The sequence below is a fragment of the Furipterus horrens genome, unplaced genomic scaffold (genome assembly GCF_987537825.1).
Source record: "Furipterus horrens unplaced genomic scaffold, mFurHor1.1.pri manual_scaffold_3, whole genome shotgun sequence".
Taxonomy (NCBI): Eukaryota; Metazoa; Chordata; class Mammalia; order Chiroptera; family Furipteridae; genus Furipterus; species Furipterus horrens.
The window spans coordinates 148,688,274-148,713,059 of NW_028327173.1; the positions used below are offsets into that span (position 1 = coordinate 148,688,274).

The following is a 24,786-nucleotide window of genomic DNA, read 5'->3' on the forward strand; positions in this document are numbered from 1 at the left end:
GGGTTGGGCAAAGTAGTTTTACAGTTGTTTATATGGAAAATAATACAATAATTAATAAATACTAATACAAGAATCAACTCTGTGTTTTGCTTACTCACAACTATAAACTTACTTTCGCCAACCCCCCACTCACCCCATGTGTCATGACTAAGTTGGATTTATCCCAGGAATGCATCAAAAATCAATTATTTCAGTATGCCACATTAATAGAATATAGGGGGAAAACTACATAATTATGTCAATAGACACAAAAAAGCATTTGACAAAATTCAACACCTTTCATGAAAAAAACACTCAACAAACTAGGACTAGATGGGAACTTCCTCAATCTGCCAAAGGGCATCTAAGGAAAATGAGAGTTAATGCCATACTTAAAGGTTCTACATTGAATGCTTTCCTTCCGATACAAGGATCAAACAAAGATGTCTGCCACTTCCATTTAATATTATACTGAAGGTTCTAGCTGGGACAAGAAAAAGAAATAAAAGGCATTTAGATCAAAAAGGAAGAAGCAAAACCATCTCTCTTTGCAGGTGACATGATCTTCTCATATGTACAAAATTCTAAGGCAGTGGTTCTCAACCTTCCTAATGCTGCGACTCTTTAATACAGTTCCCCAAGTTGTGGTGAACCCCAACCATAAAATTATTTTTGTTGCTACTTCATGACTATAATTTTTCTGCTGTTATGAATCATATTGTAAATATTTGATATGCAGGATATATTTTCGTTGTTACAAATTGATCATAATTAAAGCATAGTGATTAATCCCAAAAACAATATGTAATTATACATGTGTTTTCTGATGGCCTTAGGCGACCCCTGTGAAAGGGTCGCTCGACCCCCAAAGGGATTGCGACCCATAGGTTGAGAACCACTGTTCTAAGGAGTAAGAAAAGCTAATAAACAAGTTCAGCAAGATTATAGGCTATAAGATCAATATAAGAAACAGTTGTATTTCTTTGTAATAGCAATGAACAATCCAAAAATAAAATTAAGAAAATAATTCAATTTATAATAGCATCAAAGAAAATAATATACTTAGGAATTGAATCAAAGAAGTTTAAGATGTGTGCATTGTTGAAGGAAATTAAAGAAGACCAAAATAAATAGAAAGACATCACATGTTCATGAATCAGAAGATTTTCAATTGTTAAAATGTCAATACCCCCAAAGTTCATCTATAGAGTCAATTCAATTACCATCAAAATTCCAGCTGTCTTCTTTGCATAATTTGACAAGCTAATCCTATATTAATATGGAAATTCAATAGCCAATACAATCTGGAAAATGAAGAGTTGAAGGACTTATACTTCTTGATTTCAAAACTTACAACAAAGCTACAGTAATCAAGACAATATGGCATCAGCATAAGGATAGACAAGTACATTAATGAGATAGACTCAGAGTCCAGAAATAACCCTCACATTCACAGCTAACGGGTTTTCAACAAGGGTTTCAAGACAATTCAACGGAGACAAGAACAGCTTTTTCAACAAATGGTGCTGAATAACTGGATGTCCACATCTAAAAAAATGAAGCCAAACTTGTACTTTGTATCATTTACAAAAGTTAACTCAAAATGGATCAAAGACCTAAGGGTAAGACTAAAGCTATAAAACTAGTAGAAGGAAACATAGGTATAAATCTTCATGATCTTGAATTAGGCAATGGTTTTTTAAATATGACAAAAAAAGCACAAAAGAAAATATAGATAAATTAGGAATCATCAAAATAAAAAACTTCTGTGCTTCAAAGGATATCACCAACAAAGTAAAAAGACAACCCACAGACAGGGAGAAGAATTCTGCAAATCATACATTGGATCTGGGATTTCTGTGTAGAATATATAAAGAGCTCTTACAACTTAACAACAAAAAGAAATACTTCCATTAAAATGGGCAGAAAATTTGAATAGATATTTTGCTAAGGAAGATATATAAAAGGCCAATAAGTGTGTGAAATGATTCTTAACATCATTATTCATTAGAGAAATGCAAAGGAGATACTACTTCATACCCACTAGGATAATTATAATAAAAAGACAGCCAATACCAAGTACGGCAAAGATGTAGGGAAATTGGAATCCTCATACAATGCGGACAGGAATGTAAAATGGTGTGGCTGCTTTGGAAAACAGTCTGGCTCTTAGGGTACTGGAGCCCCAGTGCAGCCTCAAGACTGTGACCCTGGAAGCCTGGCCCCTAGGGCTTGGCGCTTCAGAACCATCCTTAAGGCCTGTAGGATGATGTCCTGGCTGCTCTGCACGTTGTAATCACTGAGTTGCAGCAGGCGGTCAAAGTCTTCCTCCTTGTAGGTCATGTTGAACAGGCTGTAGGGTGACGTGGCCCCAGTGAGATCCACCTGGCCAGCTGGTAGCTCTTCAGGGCTGCGCTGGACACCTGCTCAGGGCGGGGTGGGGGGGGTAGTTAGTAGGAGCATCCAGAAGCCTCCACAGCTGGGTGGAACTAAGCCTCGCAGCTGTGCACAGGGGTGGGCACAGCTGTGCACACTCCCCACTGAAGGGGCTCCTTGCTTCTCTCCCAGCCCTCTGTGTCCTTTGCCCAGAAATATAAATGCGGACAGCAGGATACAACTTTGAGATACAAAGAGTTTGCTGCTCCCCACATCGCCCCGTAGCATTACACTTCTTCCACTAGTCAGGCAACCTCATATGTCTATATCACCTTCGGGGGTGAGCTGGAAACTGCCAGAACAACAAACTCAGTTAGGTTAGTGAATGGATTCTTACTAATGACGGAAACAAGAGGCTGAAAACCAAAGGATTTTTGCTTTGCAAGAACCAGTCTTTGCAGAGAGAAGAACAGAATATCATGATGTGTATTAAACATGTTAAGAGTAAAGCTGGAAGGTGTGGAATTATCATGGGAAAGAGAAAACCAGGAATAATGCGAACAGGCAGAAATTTGGTTTTCCCACCAAAAGGAGAGAAAAGTCTGACGAGTTGGTGGGAGGCAAGGATTGAAAGAAATGTGAGAAGGTTTAGATTTCAGGGGCCCCAGAAAGAGGCCCAGCTCACTGAGAAAGGACCCCAGGCTGGGCTGGAGTAGGGTGATAGAGGCCAGCTAAGTTTAGCGGACTCTAAGGGAGTGGGGACCAGGACCTCTCTTTCCTGGCTGTCTAGCCTGGAGAGCTGTCATGAAGTCCTCCACCAACTTGGTGCCTGAGCAGCAGTGGAGATGGCTGCAGATGGTGACAATGCAGCCAGTGTCTAGATGCTGGGGTTCTTCAAACCCCACCCCACAAAGCAGGAGAGCTGAGGGGCCCAGGTACAGCTAGGGGAATTTGGAGGGTGGGGCAAAGGAGCCTGGGGTCATTACGAAGAGCAGACAGCAGCACAGTGACTTTGCAAACAGAGGGCCCTGCAGGGACGTGGGCATTAGGCATCTGCAACAGACACCAGCACACTATCGTGTCCAAAACTGGGGGTGGAGGTTGGCACTAACCTTAAGACTTTCCTTACCCTCTGCTGGTCCTGGAGGCACTGGGGAGGGTCCAAGGCAGTGCTTTGGAGGAGTCAGGCTGCCAGGGTGTTATGGAGGGAGGGGTTGCTTTACCTGGGGCTGAGTGGTCCTTGAAGGAGGCGTTGACCAACGGGAAGTGCAGCAGGACAGGGGCATCGGGGCAGGTGGGGTCAGAGAAGAGATGGCACTCCTTGGGTTGGCACTGGTCTTGTGGGCTGGGCTCCACACGGGGGAATGGCAGCCCCTGGCCTCGGCAGTACACCTCAGTCTGCTGCAGTGTCTGGTTGGGGAGAAGGACCCAAGAGAACCAGCTGCTTCCCGGTCATCCCAGATCAGCACTCTAGAAAATGCTAGGATGGCTCCAGCCCAGACTGGCTGTTCATTGTCAAGATAGCCTGGTCCCTGTTCATGGCCCAGTTCAGCTCAGAGGGAGGCAAAGGATGCTAGTGGTCTGCAATGGTGTTTGGTTAAAATCTTTAGGTGGGGTATCCCACCCCCACCCCCATTTGGGATTGCTGTTGCTGGGTTATCCAAGTCCCAGAGCTTAGGGGACCTGAGTAGGGGAACCACTTCTGTATCATGGCCCTGCTCTGTACATCCCCAGAGTCCCCAATGAGGCTCTGGTGGGATAGTTGTGAACAGGCCAGGGTCTCTTTCTAGCTGTGATATGCTGTTTCTCTTGGAGCAGGCATGGCAAGCTTCCTCCCTGTCCACCTGTCCTGGGATCCTAGGGCCCCAACACCTCCACAGCCTTTCCCAACCAAGGTCCCTGGCAGGAGCATGGGGGTCAGAGTCTGTCGCCTCTCCCTCCCCTTGGGACACAGGTGGTCTGGGCCAGTGACCCAGCAGCCCAGTTGCTTGGCTGTGGAATTCAGCCTTGCTGAGTAACCAGAAGCACCTCAAAAGGCGAGGATAAGCTGTAGTCGAAGGAGAGTATGAGGTCCAGCCTACGGCCTGGCCGGAACATAGAGGGAGAGCTGGTGTTCAGGAAGTAGCCGGCATCCACCAGGCAGAGCTGGGGCTCCTGTGGGGTCAGCTGGCCAGGGGTGGAGTCCAGCTGGCTGTCTGATGGGGGAGGCAGAGATAGTCAGGGGCAGCCACTCCACCACAGATCATCCACTCACAATGTCCCGCCCCCCTCATATTGCATTTGTTTCCACGTCCCCTTCTTACCTTTGATGTCACTCCCTGCACACACATGATGCCTGCCCTTCCCAAGACCTTCCCCAGGCCACACCCCAGTATTGGATGCTAGGACCCCCAAGGCCTCTGCCAGTCCCAGCATCTCTACCCAGGAGTCTAACCTTATTCCCCAAGGACATACGGCAGTGGCCCTTACCTGCCCAGGTAGAGAAATCTTTCTGGTCACAATAGTCCTGGTGCAGCTGGAGGCCCTTCAGGAAGTTGGAGCTGTGCTGGTAGAGCAGCCTGCTTGTCAGGAAGCCCTTAAATGCCTGGGCCAGTGCTGTTCCGGGCTGCAGCCACAAGGCCTCCAGCCACGAGGAGGTCTTCAAGGAGGCAGGGGGGTCCTCTGGGCCCAGAGAGACAGACATTAGTCCAGGGAAGGGCCTGGAAATGCCTGGCTCTGACAGCCCCCCAGCCCAGCATCTGAGGGGGAAGCAGCCTCATTCCAGCTCCCCTTGTTGCCTACCTTTTCTACCCAGATGCCTCATCTTGTCCTTGATATGCTGCTTCCAGGCATCACCAGAGCTGGTGAGGTCATGCCAGGCATCCAGCAAGTTCAGGGAGAAAATGTTGCTCCAGATACCTGAAGGCCAAACCCCCATGACAGGTCAGCCTCTGGCCTCAACACCCTGTTCCCCTCGTTTAGAAGCCAGGGGCCCCCACCCTTGGGTGCATGTGGAAAATGGGAGGGGGAGCGGGCTGCTTCTAATGCCTGTTTCATGCAGCCCAGCACCGGCCCTCACCCAGGGGCTCTGCCAGACCTGACTACAGGAGGCACATCCAGTCAAAGGGCCCTGGCGTGGGCCTGGCCAGGGTCTTTGGTGTGACCACCCCTCACCTTCCAGGAAGCAGATTCGGGACTCAGGGAGCCTCTTCATCAGCTGCCCCATGAAGAACTCAGAGCCGAAGAGCTCGGAGGGGACAAAGGCTCCATATTTCAGGAATCCGACCTCATAGGGGCTGAACTCGACCCATTCTAAGGGGCAGGAGGGAGAGGTGAGAATGAGCAAACACTGGGCAGGGCAAGCCCCTGCTCTGATAGGAGCCAAAGATTCTGCCTCCAGCAGGCCTCAGCCTCCTCTGTGCCTGGCTGACTCCTGGGCTGGTCACTCCCTACCCAGCCCCTTGGCTACATCCTCACCACCATGACCACCACCACCCCACCACCACCCCACCACCTCCAGGACAGCAAGCTCCACTGTCTGGCTCATCACCCAACCAGAATGGCCACCCTTCCATCTATCCAGGAGTTTCCTGTTTGAATTTTCTGGGGACCCACCGGGTGCAGAGTAGATGTGCGTGTGTGTGTGCGTGCACATTCGTGTGTGCACAGACATGTGTCTGTTGGAGGGTGGAGTGCACAGGACTGAGGACTGTACCCTTGAAGTCGAGGGTCTCCAGGTTGCTCTCTTTGACATTGAGGCTCAAGTAGAGGGGCAGAGGGTTCTGGCCCCACTCCAGTGCAGCTCTCTGTCCTGACAGCTTCTGGTCCATCACCTGGGATGGAGGGGCGTAAGGGCCTAAGTGATGTTAGGAGCATCCGAGAGGCAGGGTGCTCCATCAGGACAGGGGTGGGGTGGGGACATAGGCTGGGGTTCACAGGGCAGGTCCCCCATTAGGATTTGGGTGGTAGGGATGGGTGTACACTTTCAGTTACCACTCCTGCCTCAACATTCTGACCATCCCCAAATGCATGGTCACTGTGTGGGGCTATGCAGAGAGTGCCATTCGCAAGGACTACAAACAGTGACATCCCACCCCTGCATCCTGTGTTTCTAGTGGCCCCGTATCTTTATGGGCGGAAGGGTAGAGGGGATGCGGACCCTGACACACAGACCCAAAGGTGCACATACATCTGTGCACAAGTAGTGCCTCCCAGAAAAGATGCAGGAATCCCCTTTTAGGTTGGAAGCTGAACTGACAGGAGGATGAGGAGGGCAATTGAGGGGAGAGGTGGGAGGTGGCTTGAGCTGAGGCAGTAACATGGAGGCTGGAGAAGCGTTTTAGAGGTAGAATCAATGCAACTCGGCCTGGTGGGATGTGGGGCATGAGGGGCAGGTAGAGGCCACAGCTTCAGGTGTGTGCGAAACTTCTGCAGCATCTTTTCCATTGTGGAAGGCCCCATGGACTTCATAGTCAACCTTAAATAATTTAGGATTAAAGTACAGTAGTGGTTAGAAGAACCATGAGGGGAGACTTCTGATGCAGACTAGGGTAGCTGGGGAGCACATAATACTCTCTGGGAGTAGTCAAGAAAAAGACGTCTTATTTGATGTCATCAATTTTTGCCCAAAGAGACAGTGAGGAAATTCAGACCCTAATATGTTTTCTAGGTAATGGTAAGAGTGAGGAAAATAATGGCGGTTCTTTTAAGCTGAGAAATTTGTCCCATAAGCGTGTTTCTTACTACAAATAGGAATTGTATATTGACTATGTCAGCTCTCTGTATCAGCAGTGTACCCAGTTAGAAGTCAGTTAAAATATAGCATAGTGATTCTACCTCACTACTAAATAAATAAATGATAGATGAAAAATAAAAAAGAAATCCTCCTTTAGTGAACATGGCGAGCTTTGCCAGGGGATGGGCTGCCCCTCCTACGTTCACCTTAATGCACTTGAAGTTGTGGCCCCTCCCAGAGGCTCTGCTGACCTCTTTGCCTCCCCCTCCACACCTCATTGCCTTCTGTTCCTGATTTTCTCTTCCATAGCACTCCAGGCTCTGTGTTGGGTGGCAAGGAATGTGGCTTGCCTTTTGGGGAGTTCTAGACACCACAGAAAGGTCTCGTTCTATCCTGGACCAGAGACGGAAACAGGGTTCACTCAAGCATCAGCAAGGTGGTGGCTGCCTGGAGCCCCACCTGGGGAGGCGTCCTGCTGCCACAGGCCCTGGGCTGTTTCTGATGGAGAACATCTGTGTACCATAAATGCACCATCCCTCTCTTAGGCTCTCTGAGCTGGAAGGCACCTCCCTCAGGAGCTAGCCCTAGGGGGTTCCCAGCCTGCCATATCAGCCCTTATCCTCAGATTTACTTGGAAAGTATGTCAAATATACAGATCACTGGGTCTATTCTGAGAATCAGCAGAAGCCTCATAGGAATTTGCCTTTTTAAAATCTTCCCAGGTGATTCGGAGGACCAGCCAGGAGTGTGTCTCAGGATTCTAGCCCAGCCTATCCAGCGAGGAGTCCCCCTCCCACCATGGCAAAGGCTCAGCACACCGGTGAACTTCCTCTTGTCTGTCAGCCCTCTGTCACTCGATGAGAGCCCTCATGGGTCAGCCACAGTCATCTCCCACCCCGCCACTTCTTTAGTGTCTCCCAATATGACTTGAGTTATAGGGAATCTACAGGGAAATCCCCCCATGTGTCTTAAGCTGCAGGCACTGATGAGGTGTCATATCTGCAGGTCAGTCCTGTAGGTGTGAGTGTGCATATGCGTTGAGAAAGGAGGGGGCGTAATACCTGCAGTTTCTATTCTCAAAGTCTTTTTAGTTAGGAATCCTGGTTGCCTGGTTATAACATGTATGATGGGGGGAAACGTATCCTTTTACTACAGATGCATAATTTCTGCCCTGGGGAAAGGTTTGGAAAGGGATCAGCACACCCCTCCAATGACTGAAATGGGATTTCTTTTCCTTTAATACCTCCCCAGTAAGTCACTGCAGGCCTCTCTAGTGCACTGGTTCCCACAGGAGGATCCCTACCCAGCAGCACCCACTCTGGTGGCTCAAGGGTCCCACCTGAGGGAGGGAGCCTGAGTGCAGTGTTGGCGGCATGTTGGTGTGGTTAGGGCACTGTGCAGGGTGGGACTAATGAGTATGTAACACCTTTGGTCCAAAGTTAAAGAAAATAATAGACCTTAACTCAGGAGAAGATAAGAGAACAATGAGTTTCTTCTTGAACGATGAGCAGCTTCTAAGCATTTCAGTGCTTGTCAGCGAAAGGTTAAAGACAAAAGTTTCAAACAGTTTGAGAAGCACTGATTGTAACTAGTGTATTTTACAATTTTTTAAATAAAACTGAAGCTATATTATAGAAGTATGTGAACTAATAAAGTTGTTTTGAGTACAATTCAAGGTATAATAATTATCTGATAATACTAAATGTTAATGAAATTATAATTTGTTATAAATGGAGTTATATTTTTTGGCATTAAAAAATGAATTTTGGTACTATAGATTAGTATAGTGCAGTATTTTTATCTAGAGACTTAAATTTAAAATCAACACTAAATTTGTCTGAATAAAAAATTATTTAAAATAATGAATGTTAGCTTTAAGAGATAAAGCATGATAACTAAGGAAAAAGGAATAATATTTGAAAAGCTCTCCTACTGGGACAACTTTTTAAAAGCCAGACAGGTGTTCATTTTAAAGACTATATTATTGTTCAATTATACCACAAGAATTTTTATTCTTGTGAACAGAAAAAAACTGTTTGTCTTTTTAAAAAATGACTATAATAAACCTTGTACATAAAATGTGCATTGAGTCATTACTGTAGGATCAAATGGTAATTAAATTAAAGCCTTTTTTATGGCCTAGGATCAAACTGCATTTTCTAGCACCTCATAAAGTAAACTGTTAACAACTTTCTCCCACTCTATAGTAGCTAATTGATGCCACCAGGCAGAAAAGTCCATTAATAAAACAAACACCCTCAAAACTGAACATGAACTTAAACAGTAGATGCAAAGAGTACATAGGCTATATTAATAAAATCAAAATATTTCAAGTAATTACATTGGATTTATAAATTCAATGCCATTTCAGTGAAAATCCCAATAACATTTATCATGAAATTTGACTAGTTGATTCCATTATGTATACAGAAGAGCAAGGGGCCATAAATAGTCAAGATCATTCTGAAGAGAACCAAGGGGCGGATGGGGGCAAATTTTTCTCTGTCAGATTCCAAGGTTTATTACAAAAGCCAGTGTGATATTGGCACAAGGATAGAGAATCAGTCCCATCAGAATGGAATAGAGAGCTCAGGAAGAGGCCTATGAAAATGTGAAAGCTCACGTATGACGGGAGTAGTAAGCCAGATCAGTGGAGGAAAAACAAACCAGTAAGTGATATTGGGGAAGTTTTCTATCTACATTTGAAAAAAATAAAACTGCATCCCTATTCACATAATACCTGAAGATAAACTCTAGGCAGATTGAAGGCCTAATTGTGAAAGATGAATCTTTAAAACTTTTATAAGAACATATAGGAAGTTATTTTATAACTTTAGGAGAGAAAAAGATTTCTTAAGAAGACCCTGAAAGCACAAACCATGAAGGAAAAGAATGATACATTGAATTATATTATAATTATGAATCAAAATCTATTAGAACTGACAAAGGAGTAAAACCCAGAATATACAAAGAATGCCTACAAAATAATATAAAAAAGATGAATTAAACAGAAAAATGTAGGAGAATTTAAGTTGGTAATCCATGCAAGAGGAAGTCTATGACAAATATACTTGAAAATATGATCAATCTCACTAAAAACTGAGGAAATGAAAAGCTATAACAAAATTTCATTTCCCATCCATAAAATAAACAAAAATTTAAAAAATCTGAAGAGCATGTAGAGAGAAGGAACTATGAAACAATGGTGGTGGGAGTGTTAGTTAATACAACGCTTTTGGAGAACAACTTGGCAATAGCTGGGAAAGTTGAAGGTACATGTACCCAGTGGCCTAACAATTGCACTACTGGGTGTATAACTTCGTGGTACAGAGACTCTCTAATACATGTGTTTTGGGAGACTTGCACAAGACCACCTGTGTAAATAATATATTTTTCTTAAGGATATATATTTTAATAAAAGTACACATAGTAAAGCTATATATAATGAAGTATATAATAAAGGTATATAAAATACATGTTATGTAATTATATATTATATAATATAATAAAGTATACAGATTGTCAACATGAATGTGATCATAAACCTAAATTCAGAATAGTGGCTACCTCTGGGGGTGGGACAGAAATGGGACTGGAGAGGGATCCATTGGGGGCTTTGACTCTTTCCATTCCATTTCATTTCTTAGGCTAGTTAATAAGATCATGAATATCATTACATTATTCTGTATGCTATATGCATTTTCTTAGGTCTGAAGATTATCATAATAAATACCTAACAATATTAAGATTTTTAAACTAATAAATAAAAAATAAGAATGGCTGGTAACTTCCAAGTAGCATTGTGCTTTCCAGAAAGAATAAATTTTTTTAAAAATTCAAAAAAAATTCATTTTTGGTTGGTTTGCATGATAATCATTCTTGGTCAAACTTCTGATACCCACAGATGAGAAAGATAAGAATATTTCCTCTGCTAACATATTTGATAATTTTTTTTTTGTGCATGTTAAATATACTTTTTGTGTTTCAGTTGTTTTAAATGCTTTAAAAGACGCTTTGTTTGGATAATTATACATGGTAAAACAATAGTGTAAAAAAATCACTGATTTTAATAATTGTATCTGTTAATGTAAGATTCACTAGTTAACTTACTAAGCTTTCTTTAAAGAAGCAATGTATTAAAATTTTATATGCTCAGTTTTGTTTTAACGGTGTTAGGATAATAGTAAAGAAATATTCTAGCTAAGACTGAATGCTTACTCTATGCAAGGTTCCATTGATTGCTCACGACAACCCTGCTAGGTAAGTACCATTCTCATTCCTATTGTACAGGAGAATATTGAGGCACAGAGAGGTTAAGTAATTTGCCTAAGGACACATAGCTAGTAAGAGACATAGGGAGTAGAATCCAGGGAAACTGGCACCAGAGTCTGTGCTTTTAACACTACCATGAAGATGAAGAGAAAGAATATATTTCATATTGCTGTATAAATAAAATAAAAGCTGTTGGAGCAGTCTCACAGACTCTTAAACACATGCAAAAGCTTTGCTGAACTGACTTTGGCATTGTCTGGTCCCTAGCTGTTGGGAGATCCAGAAATTTCAGTTTAATGGCAATTTAATTGAAGAGTAGTAGCCTGACTCAAAAAGGCGGCATCCCAAAGTTGGGCAGACACTGAGACACAGTGGCTCCCACATTCTTTAACCAAGGATCCGGGACCCTTACCCTACAGAAAAAGAGCATGCGTGCCAGCTAGTTGTGCGGGGGCCCCAGCCCTTTCGTGCACTCATGCCGCAGACCGCGTGCGCAGGCGGCCTACCTGGCTGTGCAGCATGGACTCCAGCACGAGAGCCCACAGGTCCACAAAGGTTGTGCTCTGCCCCTGCTCTGCTCGCAGCTCCAGCTCCTGGCGGTAGCTTGCCAGGCGCTCTGGGGAGAAGGCCTCCAGCTTGCTCTTGGCCAGGTGCTCCCGGGTGTGTCGGATGGGTCCCTCAAGGTCTCTCTGAGACCACTCAGGGTCCCCATATAGTTGGGCCATTGTCCTGGAGAACAAAGGGACAGTACAATAGGATGCGGAGGCCCAGCATGGGCTGCAACTCCACCTTCCCACCTTCAACTTCTCCCAACGTGTTGCTCCTGCCACCAAAGTCATGTCTGTCTGGAAAATGTCTTAGGACTTTCCCTCCTAGATCAGCGCTGTCCAATATAGACATAATGTGAATCACATATGTAATTTAAAATTTCCTAGTAACCACACTTTTAAAAAGTAAAAAGAGATCAGAAAAAATTAATTTTAATAGTATATTTAATTTACTATACCCCCAAATTATTTCAACATATAATTAATATAAAAAATTAAGATACATTTATATTTTTCCAAACCTAGTCTTCAAAAGTCATTGTGTATTTTATATTTATAACAACATCTCAATTTGGACTAGGTACATTTTAAGTCGTCAATAACCATGCGTGGCTAGTAGTTACTGTATGATATAGCACAGCTCTCGCCTCTCCTCTCACGTCAGTCCTGAAGCCCTTTGAGACCGCTTGTCAACAGCTGTCACCTAAACTCCTTTGAGGAGATTACTTCTCTTTTACTCCTTCAAAGTCATATTTCAGTAAGACTCAAAGGCATGTATCTCTAACAGTGAGAAGTTCCACCTCATTAAAGGCAGGGTGGGGTGTAGGGAGGCAATTTTGTCTTTATATATAATGGTGTCTCTTAATCTCAATTTCCTCATCCATACTATAGGAACAATAAGAAAAAGTACACTAGAGAGTGTTGTGAGTATTAAAGGAGATAATAATAATTAAAGAAAAAACTATCAATTTGGAGCTCCTGGAATATGTCAGACCTATTAAGTATTTTTCTTGGGCGGTCCCACTCCAGTCCTATGGAGGATGTACTATTATTACCCCCATTTTGGAGATGATCCAATTGAGAATCAGAGGAAATAAGTTGGTCAAGGTCACCCAGCTAGTAAGTGGTGTTGTAGAGACTTAAACCCAACTCTTCTGAGTCAGCTGCATGGAGTGAACATCCTGTAATGCCTCACTCGTGGCAGGACCTCTGTAATGTCTGTTTAGTCCCTTTTGAAAAACTACTTGGTACCCATCAGACCATATTACTCACACCTACTTGGCTTCCCCACATAGAAGTTCCCTCTGACATGCACTCCACTCCCTTCTGGGGCCTGGTCATCTCTGCTCCTCCAGTCACCAAGGCCCTTACCATGTAGCTCCCGAGATGCCACTGAAGTATGTCACGCAGTCCAGGAGTCCCAGCTTTTTCAGAGCCAACAGGTGGCCATAGAGAGAGGTCATGGCCCGGGCACCTCCTCCAGTGGCCATGATGCCCACAATGGGGACCTGGACCACAAAGAGACATGGGCTGGCTTAACAAGGACAGGGATGGAGCTGCCTCCTGCCTCCAGAGAAGGGACCTGATCAGGACCATGGTCAGAGTCAGACGGAGTCAGAGTTAGAGCTGGTGTCCAGCCCCTCTCCGGGAAGTGACTGCTCTCAGACATGGACAGAGCTCCAAAGGGGGTGAGCAGAACCCCAGGGCCTACCCATATCTCCTCCCACATGCCCACATGCTCAGTCCCCAGTCTCTGCTAACTGGGGTGTCTGGAGCGGGGCAGAGGAATCAGGTAGTACCTTAAGGCCAGTCCAAGGTATCTGCACCCCCACGCCCCTGTACTCCCCATACCTCATCCTCCTGCAGGTCTCTGCCCAGCTGCAGGGCCTGCTTCAGGGCCTTTGCCACCACCTGCTTCCTCCTGTGCAGGAAGGCGCGCTCCTCCGCACACAGATCGAAGCCTAGGCGCACGGCCAGCTCCTTAGGGCTGGGGCCGCAGAGGATCCAAGGGTCAGGGGGCAATTGCAGAGCTCAGCCACTGGTTGGCCAGCCCACAATAGCTGTAAGATAACCTCCCTGCTCCCAACTCCAAAGACCACTCTTTCCACAGCACTCCCCTGTCCCATGACGGCCCCTCACTGTCCCCAACAGATATGACTATCCCTCACCAGCCTGCAGCCTTGAGCCGTAGCCTCACTCCTGGGGCCTGAAATCAAAGCAAGAGACCTTGTTCAGAATGTCCTAGACCCTGAAGGAAATGTGAGTATCCACTGGGGGCCTTGGGCTCTGCCATCTTTATTTTCACTTGCACTTTCCATCCGGTTGAGGCCACTTACATTTGTAGCAGGAACATCAACGGTCATCTCCTCCCCAGTAGTCAAGGACCTCAGAGGCACAGTGAAGTGCTCAGCTGAGTTGTCTGAGTTCCAGCCATTGCTTTTGGAGTTCTGGAGGGAAACATTCATTCATTCATTCATTCGTTCACTCAACAAATCCTTACTGAGCATCTAAACAGTGATCCAGACAGACATAGTCCTTTCTTGATAATACAAAAATAATTACAATATTTATAATTACTAAAATTATAATTACAAAAAAATAATAGCTAATATTTATTTAGTGTAATAATAGCTAATATTTAGTTGTTGTTCTAAGCGGTGTATGAATTTATAAATAATTTATAAAGAAACAGGAAATGAACTGATGTTAATAAGTGTTGTAAAAGAAACAAGTAGTGTGATAAGACAGAGTAGCCAGAAGTGGGATGCATGGAGTCTATTTAAGGTGGGGAGTCAAGGAGGGCCCCTCTGAAGAGGTGCCATTTGAGTTGAAATCTAAAAGAGGAGGGGGAGTAGGGGAGGAAAAGGAGGAGCAGCAGGAGCAGACAGCTTTGGAAGGAGCCAGAGGAGGACATGGAAAGCACTTGGCATGCTGGAAAAGCAAGAAGAGACAAGTTATGGCTGGAGCATCATCAATAAGGGGGAACGTGGATCAAAATGGAGTAGTGGAAGTGGGCAGGGGCCAGGCTGGGCAGGGTCTCTAGGCACCAACGTAAGATTTTGTTCTAAGAGCATCATTGGAGAAGCCCTTAAAGGTTTCAAACAAAGACAGACATGGTGTTATAGCTCCCTACACCCTCCCCAGGCCTGGTGATCCAGAGGGTCTGCCAAGAGCATGTGCCTAAATGAGGGAGGTTGACAAGGCCACAAGGGACTGGCCTTGGCAGGGGGGAGACCCGGGAGGGCCCTGCAGCAGCTGAAGCTTGCCCAGGGCTGGGTTGGTGGAAGAGCTCCAGAGCCGAGACCCAAAGACCCACCTGCAGCTGCCCACTCAGCTCTGCCTCTTGAGCTGCCATGTAGTGGAAGTGGAAAGCAGAGGCTGTGCCCAGGGCAGATGTTTGTGTGTTTTCATAGGACCCCTTCAGCACCAGTTCCAGCTCCAGGTTGTCCCGATCTAGGGAGAGAGGGGGAAGCTTAACACGAGGGGAACACAAGACCCAGCAAGGACCCAGAACACCGGCAGTAATGCCTGCACAGGGTGGAGGCCCCGGGTTGCTAGACCACGGAAAACAGGATTCTGGGAAGCCCCCAGCCCGAGCCTGCCAGGCCCCCAACCTTATGGGACCCCCACCTCCTGTGATATGCCCCAGGTTGGGGGGACCTCCTGCCCAGAAGAGACCTGTCGCCCTTCTGCTGTGTGAGCCAGAAGGAAGAGGCAAGCTTTGCCCTGCTGCTCACCTCCCGCCCTCTCTGGGTTTCCCAGCCACCCTCGGCTAACCCCCTGCCCCCACTTTCCGGGCAGAAGTCAGACCTGGTTCTGAGCGGGTCTCACCTGAGACCACGACTGTGTTCTCTGTGGTCTCCAGATGGACATCCAGGCATGACAGCTCTCGAGCCTGAGGCAGATCACATCATGGGTAGGGGGCTCTGCTGGCAGAGCTGAGGACCCCTCAATCTCACTCTCTGAGCCCCACTGTCCCAAATCCGCCACACACAGTACAAGAAGTGGCATTCACGGTGGGACTGGATGCAGAAAGCCCTCACCCACCTCTGCTGCGCTGCAACTGCTAGGCCAGATGTCCTGAAACAAGCAGGAGGGCCCCGTCTCACCCACCCCCCAGGTCTCCTAGATTTGCCAAACTTCTGGAATCTCTGCAGGACCCCCAGCTGTCAGGCACAGGTTTTTTTTTCTCTAGGTTCCTCTATGGCCTCAACCCGGAGGATGCATTCATTCCACCACAACTACTCCCAAAGACTATCACACCAACCACTTGGTGCACAGGCTAACGGAATGGGTCAGAGCAATCCTTACATTTTAGCAACTAGAGTACCTCCTGGTTGTCCTCCACTGAACTGACTGGCCAAACGAGTCTGCTGCATTCTCTCTGTAATGCTTGCCAGCTGCTAGCTGCAGCCAGCTCTTGCTATTGACCCCTCCTGTTCATCACACACTTGGTCTCCATCACCTCTGATAAGAGGCAGCTGCCATCAGTATGACTATTTCCATGTGTACAAGCGTACCTCGAAGATATTGTGTGCTTCCTTCCAGACCACCACAATAAAGCAAGTATCACAATAAAGTGAATCGTAATCTTTTTGCTGACAGAAGGTCTTGCCTTCCATCTGTACAAAATGCAACATCTGTGAAGTGAATAAAGCAAAGCCCAATAAAACGAGGTTTTGCCTTGTATCTGCAAAAGTAGTACTAGTCCCTCAAACAGGAACTCTCAGGACCCTGAGGTGGTGCTTCCTTCAAGCTGGGGCTCTAGGTGCCTTGTTGACCTCATGGGAGGCCTGGCCCTGCTCCCAGGTCAGCTTGCTTGTTGGGGGGCTACACTACACTTTGAGTAGAAAGCTTCTAATGCATCTCTTGCCACCATGTGTCCATTCCTACCCACTGCAGCTGGGTGACCTTGCTGTGTTTTAGGGAAGCTGACCAGGACTCTCTACCATCTCGAGGAAGAGCTGACTGATCCCCTGCCCCTGCCCCAAAGCTCCCACGTTGGAAGCACACCACCCTGGAAACTCCCTCTGAGCCTCAGTTACCTCCTTATTAACAACCTGAGCCAGGCCTGGCCTGCACAACTTTCTCACCAGGGCTCTCTCTTCCAGGGCTAAGAACTTCACGTTCATCCCCGCTGACCAAACACCTCAGGGAGCACATACAGTTCCCCCAGAACTGCTTCAGCCATACAGCCTTGGGCCAGAGCCTTCTCAGAGCCCGGCTCAGCCACCCCTCTCTCTATGCTCCCTTTAGCCCCAGGTCCCTTCAAGCCCCTCCCTCTGACCACCTTCCTAGGTGACCACCTGGCTGAGAGGCCAGGGGTGGTCTTACCGTAAAGCCCTGTCCTTGCTTTGTCCCTTCTGGCCCACTCCCCCCTCAGCTCCCCCTCATAAGCTTGGAGAAGTAATGGTTACCACAAGGACGTTGTTGGTGATGAGGTTTTCTGGGCGGTCTGACCTGGAAAAATCAAACCACTCACAGTCTGGCCTTGCAAAGGCAAAAGCTCTCTGTGCTGACCTGTCCACCTTGCAGCCAAGGCTCCACCCACGTGGGGACCCCCTGGGTGACGCTGAGGGTTCTCTAAGTCGTGAAGATTATTCAGGGTGCAAGGAGATGCTTCTGAGGAGTGAAAGGTGAGGAGAGAGAGTAGGGCAGAGAAAACATGAACTTGCCTCTCCTTGTTTCTCTAAAGGATCCCCACCCCCCAGACTGGCAGGGGTTGGGAGATGAGGAACGGGGAACCTGAGCTGGACAGACCAATGGGAAGATCTGGGTCAATGACATTATTCTAAACAAAGCCTGGGTCCTTAGACACTCCCTGGGCTGTGTGACACTACTCACATTTTTTCCAACAGGAACTCCACATCCAGTTCCTCCTGTCCCTGAAATGAAAGATACGCAAGTTGTCAACATTTATGTAAGTCTTTAGAATTGACACAGTTCTTCTACACTCATTATTTCATCATCTCATGTCTCTAAGGGAGGCAAGGTATTACACTTCTTCCCATTTTACAGATGATGAAACGGAGGCCTCGGGAAAGAGGAGCTATCTGCCCAGGTTACCGCAGCTAGGAAGTCTGCAGAGAACAGGTCTTTGGGTGAGACGAGGAGCACAAGCCCAAACAGGCTTGAGGATGCCCAGGACCCATTTCACCTTCCTCTGGATGGGGATCCAACCCCAGAACTCTGGCCTCCCCTATCCCAGCCTTCCCTGGCTGAAGAAAGAACACAGAGACCTTCACAAAGCACCTGGGAAGTCACAGGCAGTAAGTAGGAGCGATGAAGCCACAAATGCCCCAAGGGTTAGTTACACTGACCTGTGTTTTGAGGGACATTGGGAAGTTCTCCACCATCCAAAACCTCCCACAGACAGTAAAATTTCTCCATTGAATGATTTGGTCTGTAACAGCCAAGTTAAGCATCTCCTTTCATATTAAAATGTCAATATCTCTGGGAGGAGTTTGCATCTTTCTACGAATGAATTCAACTCAGCAGCATCCCAACATGGAAGAAACCGTCTTAGCCTGGATCCCATGGGAACTCTCCACGCACCTGGGTACTCAGGGAGAAGGTCTTCTGGAGCAGTTTGCCAGGGAGGACTTCTGAGACATCATAGAGAAACTTGGAGCAAAGGTCATCTTCTGTGACTGAGTCCTCATCATAGATGCTCAGCTCCAGAACATTCTAGGGACCCAAGAACAATTTATTACATTATTTACTCATAGCTGTAGCCCACCTCTGTTGAATCCTTACTTGATAATCAGAGCCAGAAAAATTATTATGCCTCCACATTTTGTTTTTCAAATTAAAAATAACAGTAAAACAAGCAATAAAAGAAAACCCAGAGAAGTTCTAATTTCCCCCTGCTATTTTTAATTTTTATAAAAATAAAATTCTTTCAAAGAATTCTCCCTCCTACTGCTCCCATGCTTTGCTGTTTCCCTAAGGCACTGTGTGTACCAGGCACTGTACTAGGAGTGTATTAGCTCATTTAACCTCACAACAACCCAAGTCAGCAGGGGATTCTTACTGTCTCCATTCTGTAGATGGGCAGAGAGAGGACCAGCCACTTGCTGGAGGCCCACAGGCAGCTGGGTTCACACATTCTCTTGCACACAGCACATGCAGGCTGGGGCACAAAGTCACCTGCTCCTCAGTCTCTATAAGCCCTGGAGGAAATTGTGTTCCACCCCAAGAACCCTCCCTGGTACAGCCTATCCTCAGGTGAGTAGCCGGACCCTTACCTTGACCTGAGTCTGGATGAGGAAACTGAAGGTCTCATTCCATACAGGATGACTGGAGTTAGTGATTGTTTTGGTCTTAAACTTGATTCCAGGTGCCGTTGGCAGCTGTAAAACCACGTAGGGATCTGCCTTGCTTACTGCCAAAGTCAAGAGAACCATTGTGAGAGCGAGTTCCTCACACCCCTCTCCACGGGCCTTACCAGATTCCTATCAAGACCCCTGAGGCGAAAATGGGCAGCCCGACCCAGCCCAGTCCCCAGGCACTTGTCTGGGCCTTTCCCAGACGACCCAGTCATCCCTATAGCCCTGAAGCCCAGGGGACAGTTACTCACATAAGTCAGCACAGCCCAGGCCCCGCGCCTCGAGGACCCTCACGGTAAGCCGCCAGCAGGCAGAAGCCTCCCCCTGGAGAGAAATAGCAGACCAATGAGTCCCTCCTGTTCACTCAGGAGCTCCACCAGTCGGAGCCCAGGCTTCTCCTGAGATGCTTGGTGATGCCGCCAGCTGTTCTGGGGCCAAACAGCCTTTGCCCACCTCTGACCTGGGGGCAGAGGTTCTGGACTGTGCCAATGAGGGAATGGCTGACCACTTTGCGGGGACAGTGTGGAATCTGTGGGACTCACTCCCCTTCAGAAGCAGTATTGCCCGGTGTAGTGGAGGAAGTAGGAACTGAGGGCTTGGAAATGGCCAGCACACTGGACACCTCAGTATGGGGTTGGCCACCACCAGAGCTCCCAGGGAGGGCAGCCCTTTGGTAAAGCGGGTGGCCCCACTGCCCAGCATGCCCCCATCCTCTGGACAGAAGTAGACACGTGACTCCAGGGAGGCCGAGCCTTGGGGAGCCCAGCGGTGTGTGACAGCCACAGGTCTTCACCTTCTCTTGGGTGGAAATTAAGAAACTCCGAGAGCATCAGGCCATTACTGTGAGCAGTGGGTGAAAGCTCACTGTGTATTAAGATGCTGAAGATATCACATCAGCCCACAGACAAGCTCAGTGAGGAGGAGGAAGAAACTGAATGGATGGAAGCTGGGAGGGGCAGAAAAGACAAGCAGAAGAAGATGGCAGGAAGAAAAGCGGAGGACAGGTAGGGTGTGGCTGAGACCTGCTAGGGACAGAGCGCTAGGGGTATATCCCCAAAACCCTACTATGAGGTCCTTGGCACTGCTGCGATCAGCGTTTCTGTTCTTCCTGAGGCTTGGCTATGTGATTTTTTCTGGGTACCCTGCACAAGTTTCTTACAATAAGCCCCTGTGACCTGAGGCAGAGGCAGCACCATGCTTGTAAGGTGGACACTCGTCCTGGCATAGTTGGGAGACAAGGTGGTGAGGAAACCAAGGCTGCCTTGCACCCTTCCAGGACCGATCCCACTTTGGTGGTTGTAATCGGGAAGTCTCTGCTCTGCACAGGTGCTCCTTCCCAGGGGCGGGCTCAGTGTCCACAGGACATAGCTTTCCACACCCCACAGAGAACCTTACAGGACAGCGGGCCACAGCAAAGTCATTCAGGTATCATGCCCCCACCTGGGTCCCTTCTCTCCTGGGTCCCTGCATCGTCCCTCCCTCTCCTGTGGCTCATGCTCAGTGTCCTTGTCATTCCTGTCATCTTTCTGGCAGAGCACATATAATCCCCCCAGTAAGGCAGAATTATTTCTCCCTGGGGATTATCTCCAGTGACACCAGCAACATTTCAACTTGACAGGTCTTCAACCAGAGCTTGACATTGGCAGGGATTTAATGAGTTTTTAGACACCTGGCTCCACTTCCTGCCTGCACCCCACTTCCATCACTGCGTGTCACAGAGAAGGTGCTGCCTGGGATCCCGAAGGCCTGCAGGGCGTTGTGTTTCTATGCCCACTTCAAAATGGGGGTGGGCAGAGGCTGCCCGCCCTCCAAAGTCTCTTAGGGCTACTAACAAGTGCCCCAAATGCTCACTTTCCATCCAGTCCCATAGCCCAGTTTGAGCATTATTTATTGTCCATTCCTCCCTCCAGTCACTGAGAGCGTCTCAACCTCAGAAAGCCTCCCAGCCCCCGGCAGGTTATTGTTTCCTAGGACAAAACCCCATTTCTCTTTACCTCTAAGACCATTGCTACCAAAGAGCATCCAGAAGATGGGCTCTGAGAATAGTTATGACTGACTGATCATTACTAGAGGCAGAAGAGTGGAGCGGTCAAGCACGGGCTCCCAGCCAGGTGGTCTGAATCTCCACCCTGGTCCTCCACTTATTTGCTATGTGACTCTGGATAAGTCACTAAACTTCTCAGTGCTTTTGTTTCCTTGCAGGTAGTGGGACTAATAATAGTATCAACCTTACACAGTGTTCGAGGCTAAATGTACTAATGCTTATAAAATGTTTAACAAAAAAGCACACAGTTTTCAGGTAATTGCTCTATTATGATTTCTTAAGTGGTTGTTATGTTTCTAGGTGCTGTCCTAAGCATATTACATATACAAACTTGGTTTATCCTTCCAACAGCCTCATAAGAAAGTATTTTTATTTCCTCTCATTTTATGATGAAAGAATTGAGGCTCAGAATGGCTAATTTGCCCTCAGTCTCAGAGTTAGTATGTGACATTGTTAGATTCAAACCCAGGTCTCCAAGGCCAGAGATCACAACCCTTGTGCTATTCAACCTTCTCAGGACTTTGCTTCTTTGTAAAACCATGCAAAATTCCCCCGTCTGCCCTGTGGATATCTAGACACTAGAATTTCTTAGATTTGTTCAGCCAAATATGATTATTGAACTAACATGTTAACTGATAGGATTCTTTTTCTCCTGAGGGCATTGAGGCTTCATTTTCTCTGTTGAAAGATTGTCTCACCTGAAATACTGCCTTAATCAATGGCTGATCCTGGACGCTCATGGAGTTCTCCAGCAGGGAGCCCCAACCCAGCTACTGTAGGATCCTGAGAGTGCTCCCTGCAGTGAGTTCCAGCCACCGTCTTTCCCCTGGTGCAGGGACCCCAGGACCTACTCCATCCTCCCCCTTGTAGAGAGGATCAGGGGAGATGTGGCCCAAGGGAGTCTCCAGACCAAGGTCCAGAGTATCCATGACCATGGGGTCTTCAGCAAAAAGAAAAAAGTGGTCAGGCCTCCTTGTCCACTGTTGGCACTGAGTGATCCATGGTGGGGCTGTGAGGAGGCTGGAGAGGAGAGGAAGCTGCAGCACAGCCTCGGGCCCTGCACCTCCTGAGTCAGGCTGAACACAGCAGGCACAACCTTAGATGCCCAGCCTGCCCTGCCAGCCATGCTCCTGCTGTCAGAGCAGGCTCCAGTCTTCTGTTCCGGCAGGAAAGAAGCTGGGTGAGGACACTGCTGGGGCTCGTTTTGAGGGATGGGCATCCCTGGTCTCAGGGGCTCAGCCAGTTCCAGGAACATCAGTAGGAGGCAAGATGCTTCCCAGGTGTGAGGGCAAACTCGGGCTCCCAGAGTCGCTGCAATGGTGTCCTGCAATGGACAGTCCCTCTCTATCTTTCTCAGGGCTCCCTGGTGTATGCCTGCCCTAGGCAAGTCTTCTCCAGGAGCATCAGACTGGAACAGCCTGTGTGGACCCAACTCAGTCCTGGATCTCAGGGCCAAGGCTCAGAAGCCGGGTAAGGTTTGCAAATAAGGTATATGGCTCAGGTGAACTTGTACTTAGCCCCTTTCATGGCCACCGACTGGAGTTCCTGGGGAGACCTGAGGAGCCAGTCCCTCAGGCCCTGGTCTCTGGCAGAGAATGAGAAATCTGGGCTGAGGAGAAGCATATGGCAGGGTTGGAATGAGCAGTTTGTAAGTTTCCTTGGCCTAGTTGCAGCTTTATCACTCCTGGGCATAGTAAATAACTGGCAGTGGATCGGGATTCAGGCTGGCAGAGCTTCTGAGACACACAGGATAGTTGCTGGGCTCCAGCCAGTTCCAGAAAGTCCCCTGCCTGCTGTGGGGGGCTGTGGGCGGCTGTGGGCCTGGGGGGATCTCCTTCTGTAACATGCAGCCACTGTGCTCCTTTGAGGGGGGGAGAGGAAGGGTTACCTGATGAAGATGGCCAGGTGGTCCCCTAGGTGTCAGTCTCTCCATGCCAACTCAGCTCCACTCCAGGCCTAGCTCCTGCCAAGATGCCAACTCCCTGGATGGCGGGCAGCAATTATTCCAGTAGGATGGGACTGACTGAGTCTGCCAGCCTCTGAGGTGCCATGATCCTATAAACAGGTTGGGGCTCCACCCCCAGATCACTCCCTCAACCCAGAACCTTCTCTTCTTCCCCAAGAGGCTGGGTCAACCAGCATCTCCAGAAAGTTTTGGCAGGGCTCCAGGACTGGCAGGTGGAGCACCGCTTCCAGATGTGGGGTATCAGGACAGCAGATGCGGCAAGGTGGGGAGATGAGTCCCAGGGAACAGTGGCAGAAACCTGCTCCCCTGAGGCAGCAGGCCTAGGGCGGGGTGGGGGCAGACCTGAGGAAACCTCTAGAGCCCAGCCCCAGCCAGAGCCAGGCTGGCGTCTGGGAAGGAGGGCTGTGCATCTGGGGGTAGACAGGAAGCCAGGCCTCCTTGGCAGCTGTTTGCAGCCAGCACCCTGGTGTGTCACCGGGCAGCCATGGTAGAGACCCTGAGCAGACTTGGAGAGCTGTAGGGGCTCTGGGCTCTGATTCTAAACTTCTCATCCTCAACTTTACCCTCACTCCTCCTATTTGGCTGGTCCTAGGAGTTCAGAGGATTTTTATTCAATTCAAATGGCAATCTTTGTAATAAAGGTAAAAGAGACCAATCAGGAAACTCTTAGATAATATTACAGGGGGAAAAAAAAGAAAAAAACAAACAAACCAAACCTCAGTGAAGTCATCTGTTTAAACTGTTTAATGTGCTTAAGAACACTAAATGGTCTCCTGAAATGACATAAATTCATCTTACTGTTTGTTAATTGATTAGATCACTGAATAATGATTTTTTTTCAAGGCAAATGAAACTCAATTAATGTTAAATTATTACAAATGGATCTAAAATGTACTACTACAAAATAAGCCAAAAAAAGAAAACAGTGGTCTATGAACAAGTGAAAAATAATTGAATGGAAAATACTTCTCATTTGCATGAACCAGATAGAGAATCTAATGAAAAGGTGGAAAATGTAGAAAATGAAAAGGAACAACTTTTTCAAAGTGGGTCAGAGATGAAGCAATTCTCAAAAGTTGCCAGCATGAGAGGCAGAGTCAGGGATTATGCTCTCTGGCTAAAAGCTCATGTCCCCTCCCCAGACTGGATTCAGCCTAGCCTAGAGCCCACCTACCACGGAGTCTTCTGGGTGGCCTCCATGACCTGGCTCTGTCCCAGAGCTATCCCAGGACTGCAGGAGTCCTGAGCAAATGCACTCTTCTGGGGAGAGATTTCACATCTCCCAGAACCAATGCGGGCCTCACTGGAACCACAGGGAGGGGCCTTGAGAGGCAGAGATGCAGCATGAGGTGAGGCCCAGCACCAGCTCTCCACACCTGGGTGGGAGGGGCAAGCAGGGCCCCGCCCCAGGGGGCTCAGCTGGTTGTACTGGGAGAGAGGCATCTTGGTGCTCAGTTTCCCCCTATCCATGCAGTGATGGTGTGGGAGAAGCTGGGCCTAGTGAAAACCATAAATTTCTGACTCAGAGAGTCTTGATTTGGGATTAGGCCCATGGATGG

At 47.7% G+C, this 24,786-nt stretch overlaps 1 protein-coding gene across 1 annotated transcript; it reads right to left on the reverse strand.

The window, feature by feature from the left end:
• Positions 1-13: 13 nt before the first annotated feature.
• On the reverse strand, positions 14-23,305 carry PLA2G4D (phospholipase A2 group IVD). Its single transcript, XM_090270461.1, has 20 exons — positions 23,150-23,305; positions 19,469-19,541; positions 19,137-19,273; positions 18,445-18,576; positions 17,734-17,774; positions 17,307-17,349; positions 15,721-15,784; positions 15,206-15,342; positions 14,226-14,336; positions 14,058-14,095; positions 13,741-13,876; positions 13,261-13,397; positions 11,848-12,070; positions 6,050-6,167; positions 5,509-5,646; positions 5,137-5,253; positions 4,825-5,016; positions 4,384-4,550; positions 3,579-3,765; positions 14-2,402 (listed from the first exon to the last, which is right to left on the reverse strand). Exons 1-20 carry the CDS (start codon positions 23,192-23,194, stop codon positions 2,176-2,178), a joined length of 2,463 nt encoding a protein of 820 aa, XP_090126587.1. The 5' UTR covers positions 23,195-23,305; the 3' UTR covers positions 14-2,175.
• Positions 23,306-24,786: the final 1,481 nt, after the last annotated feature.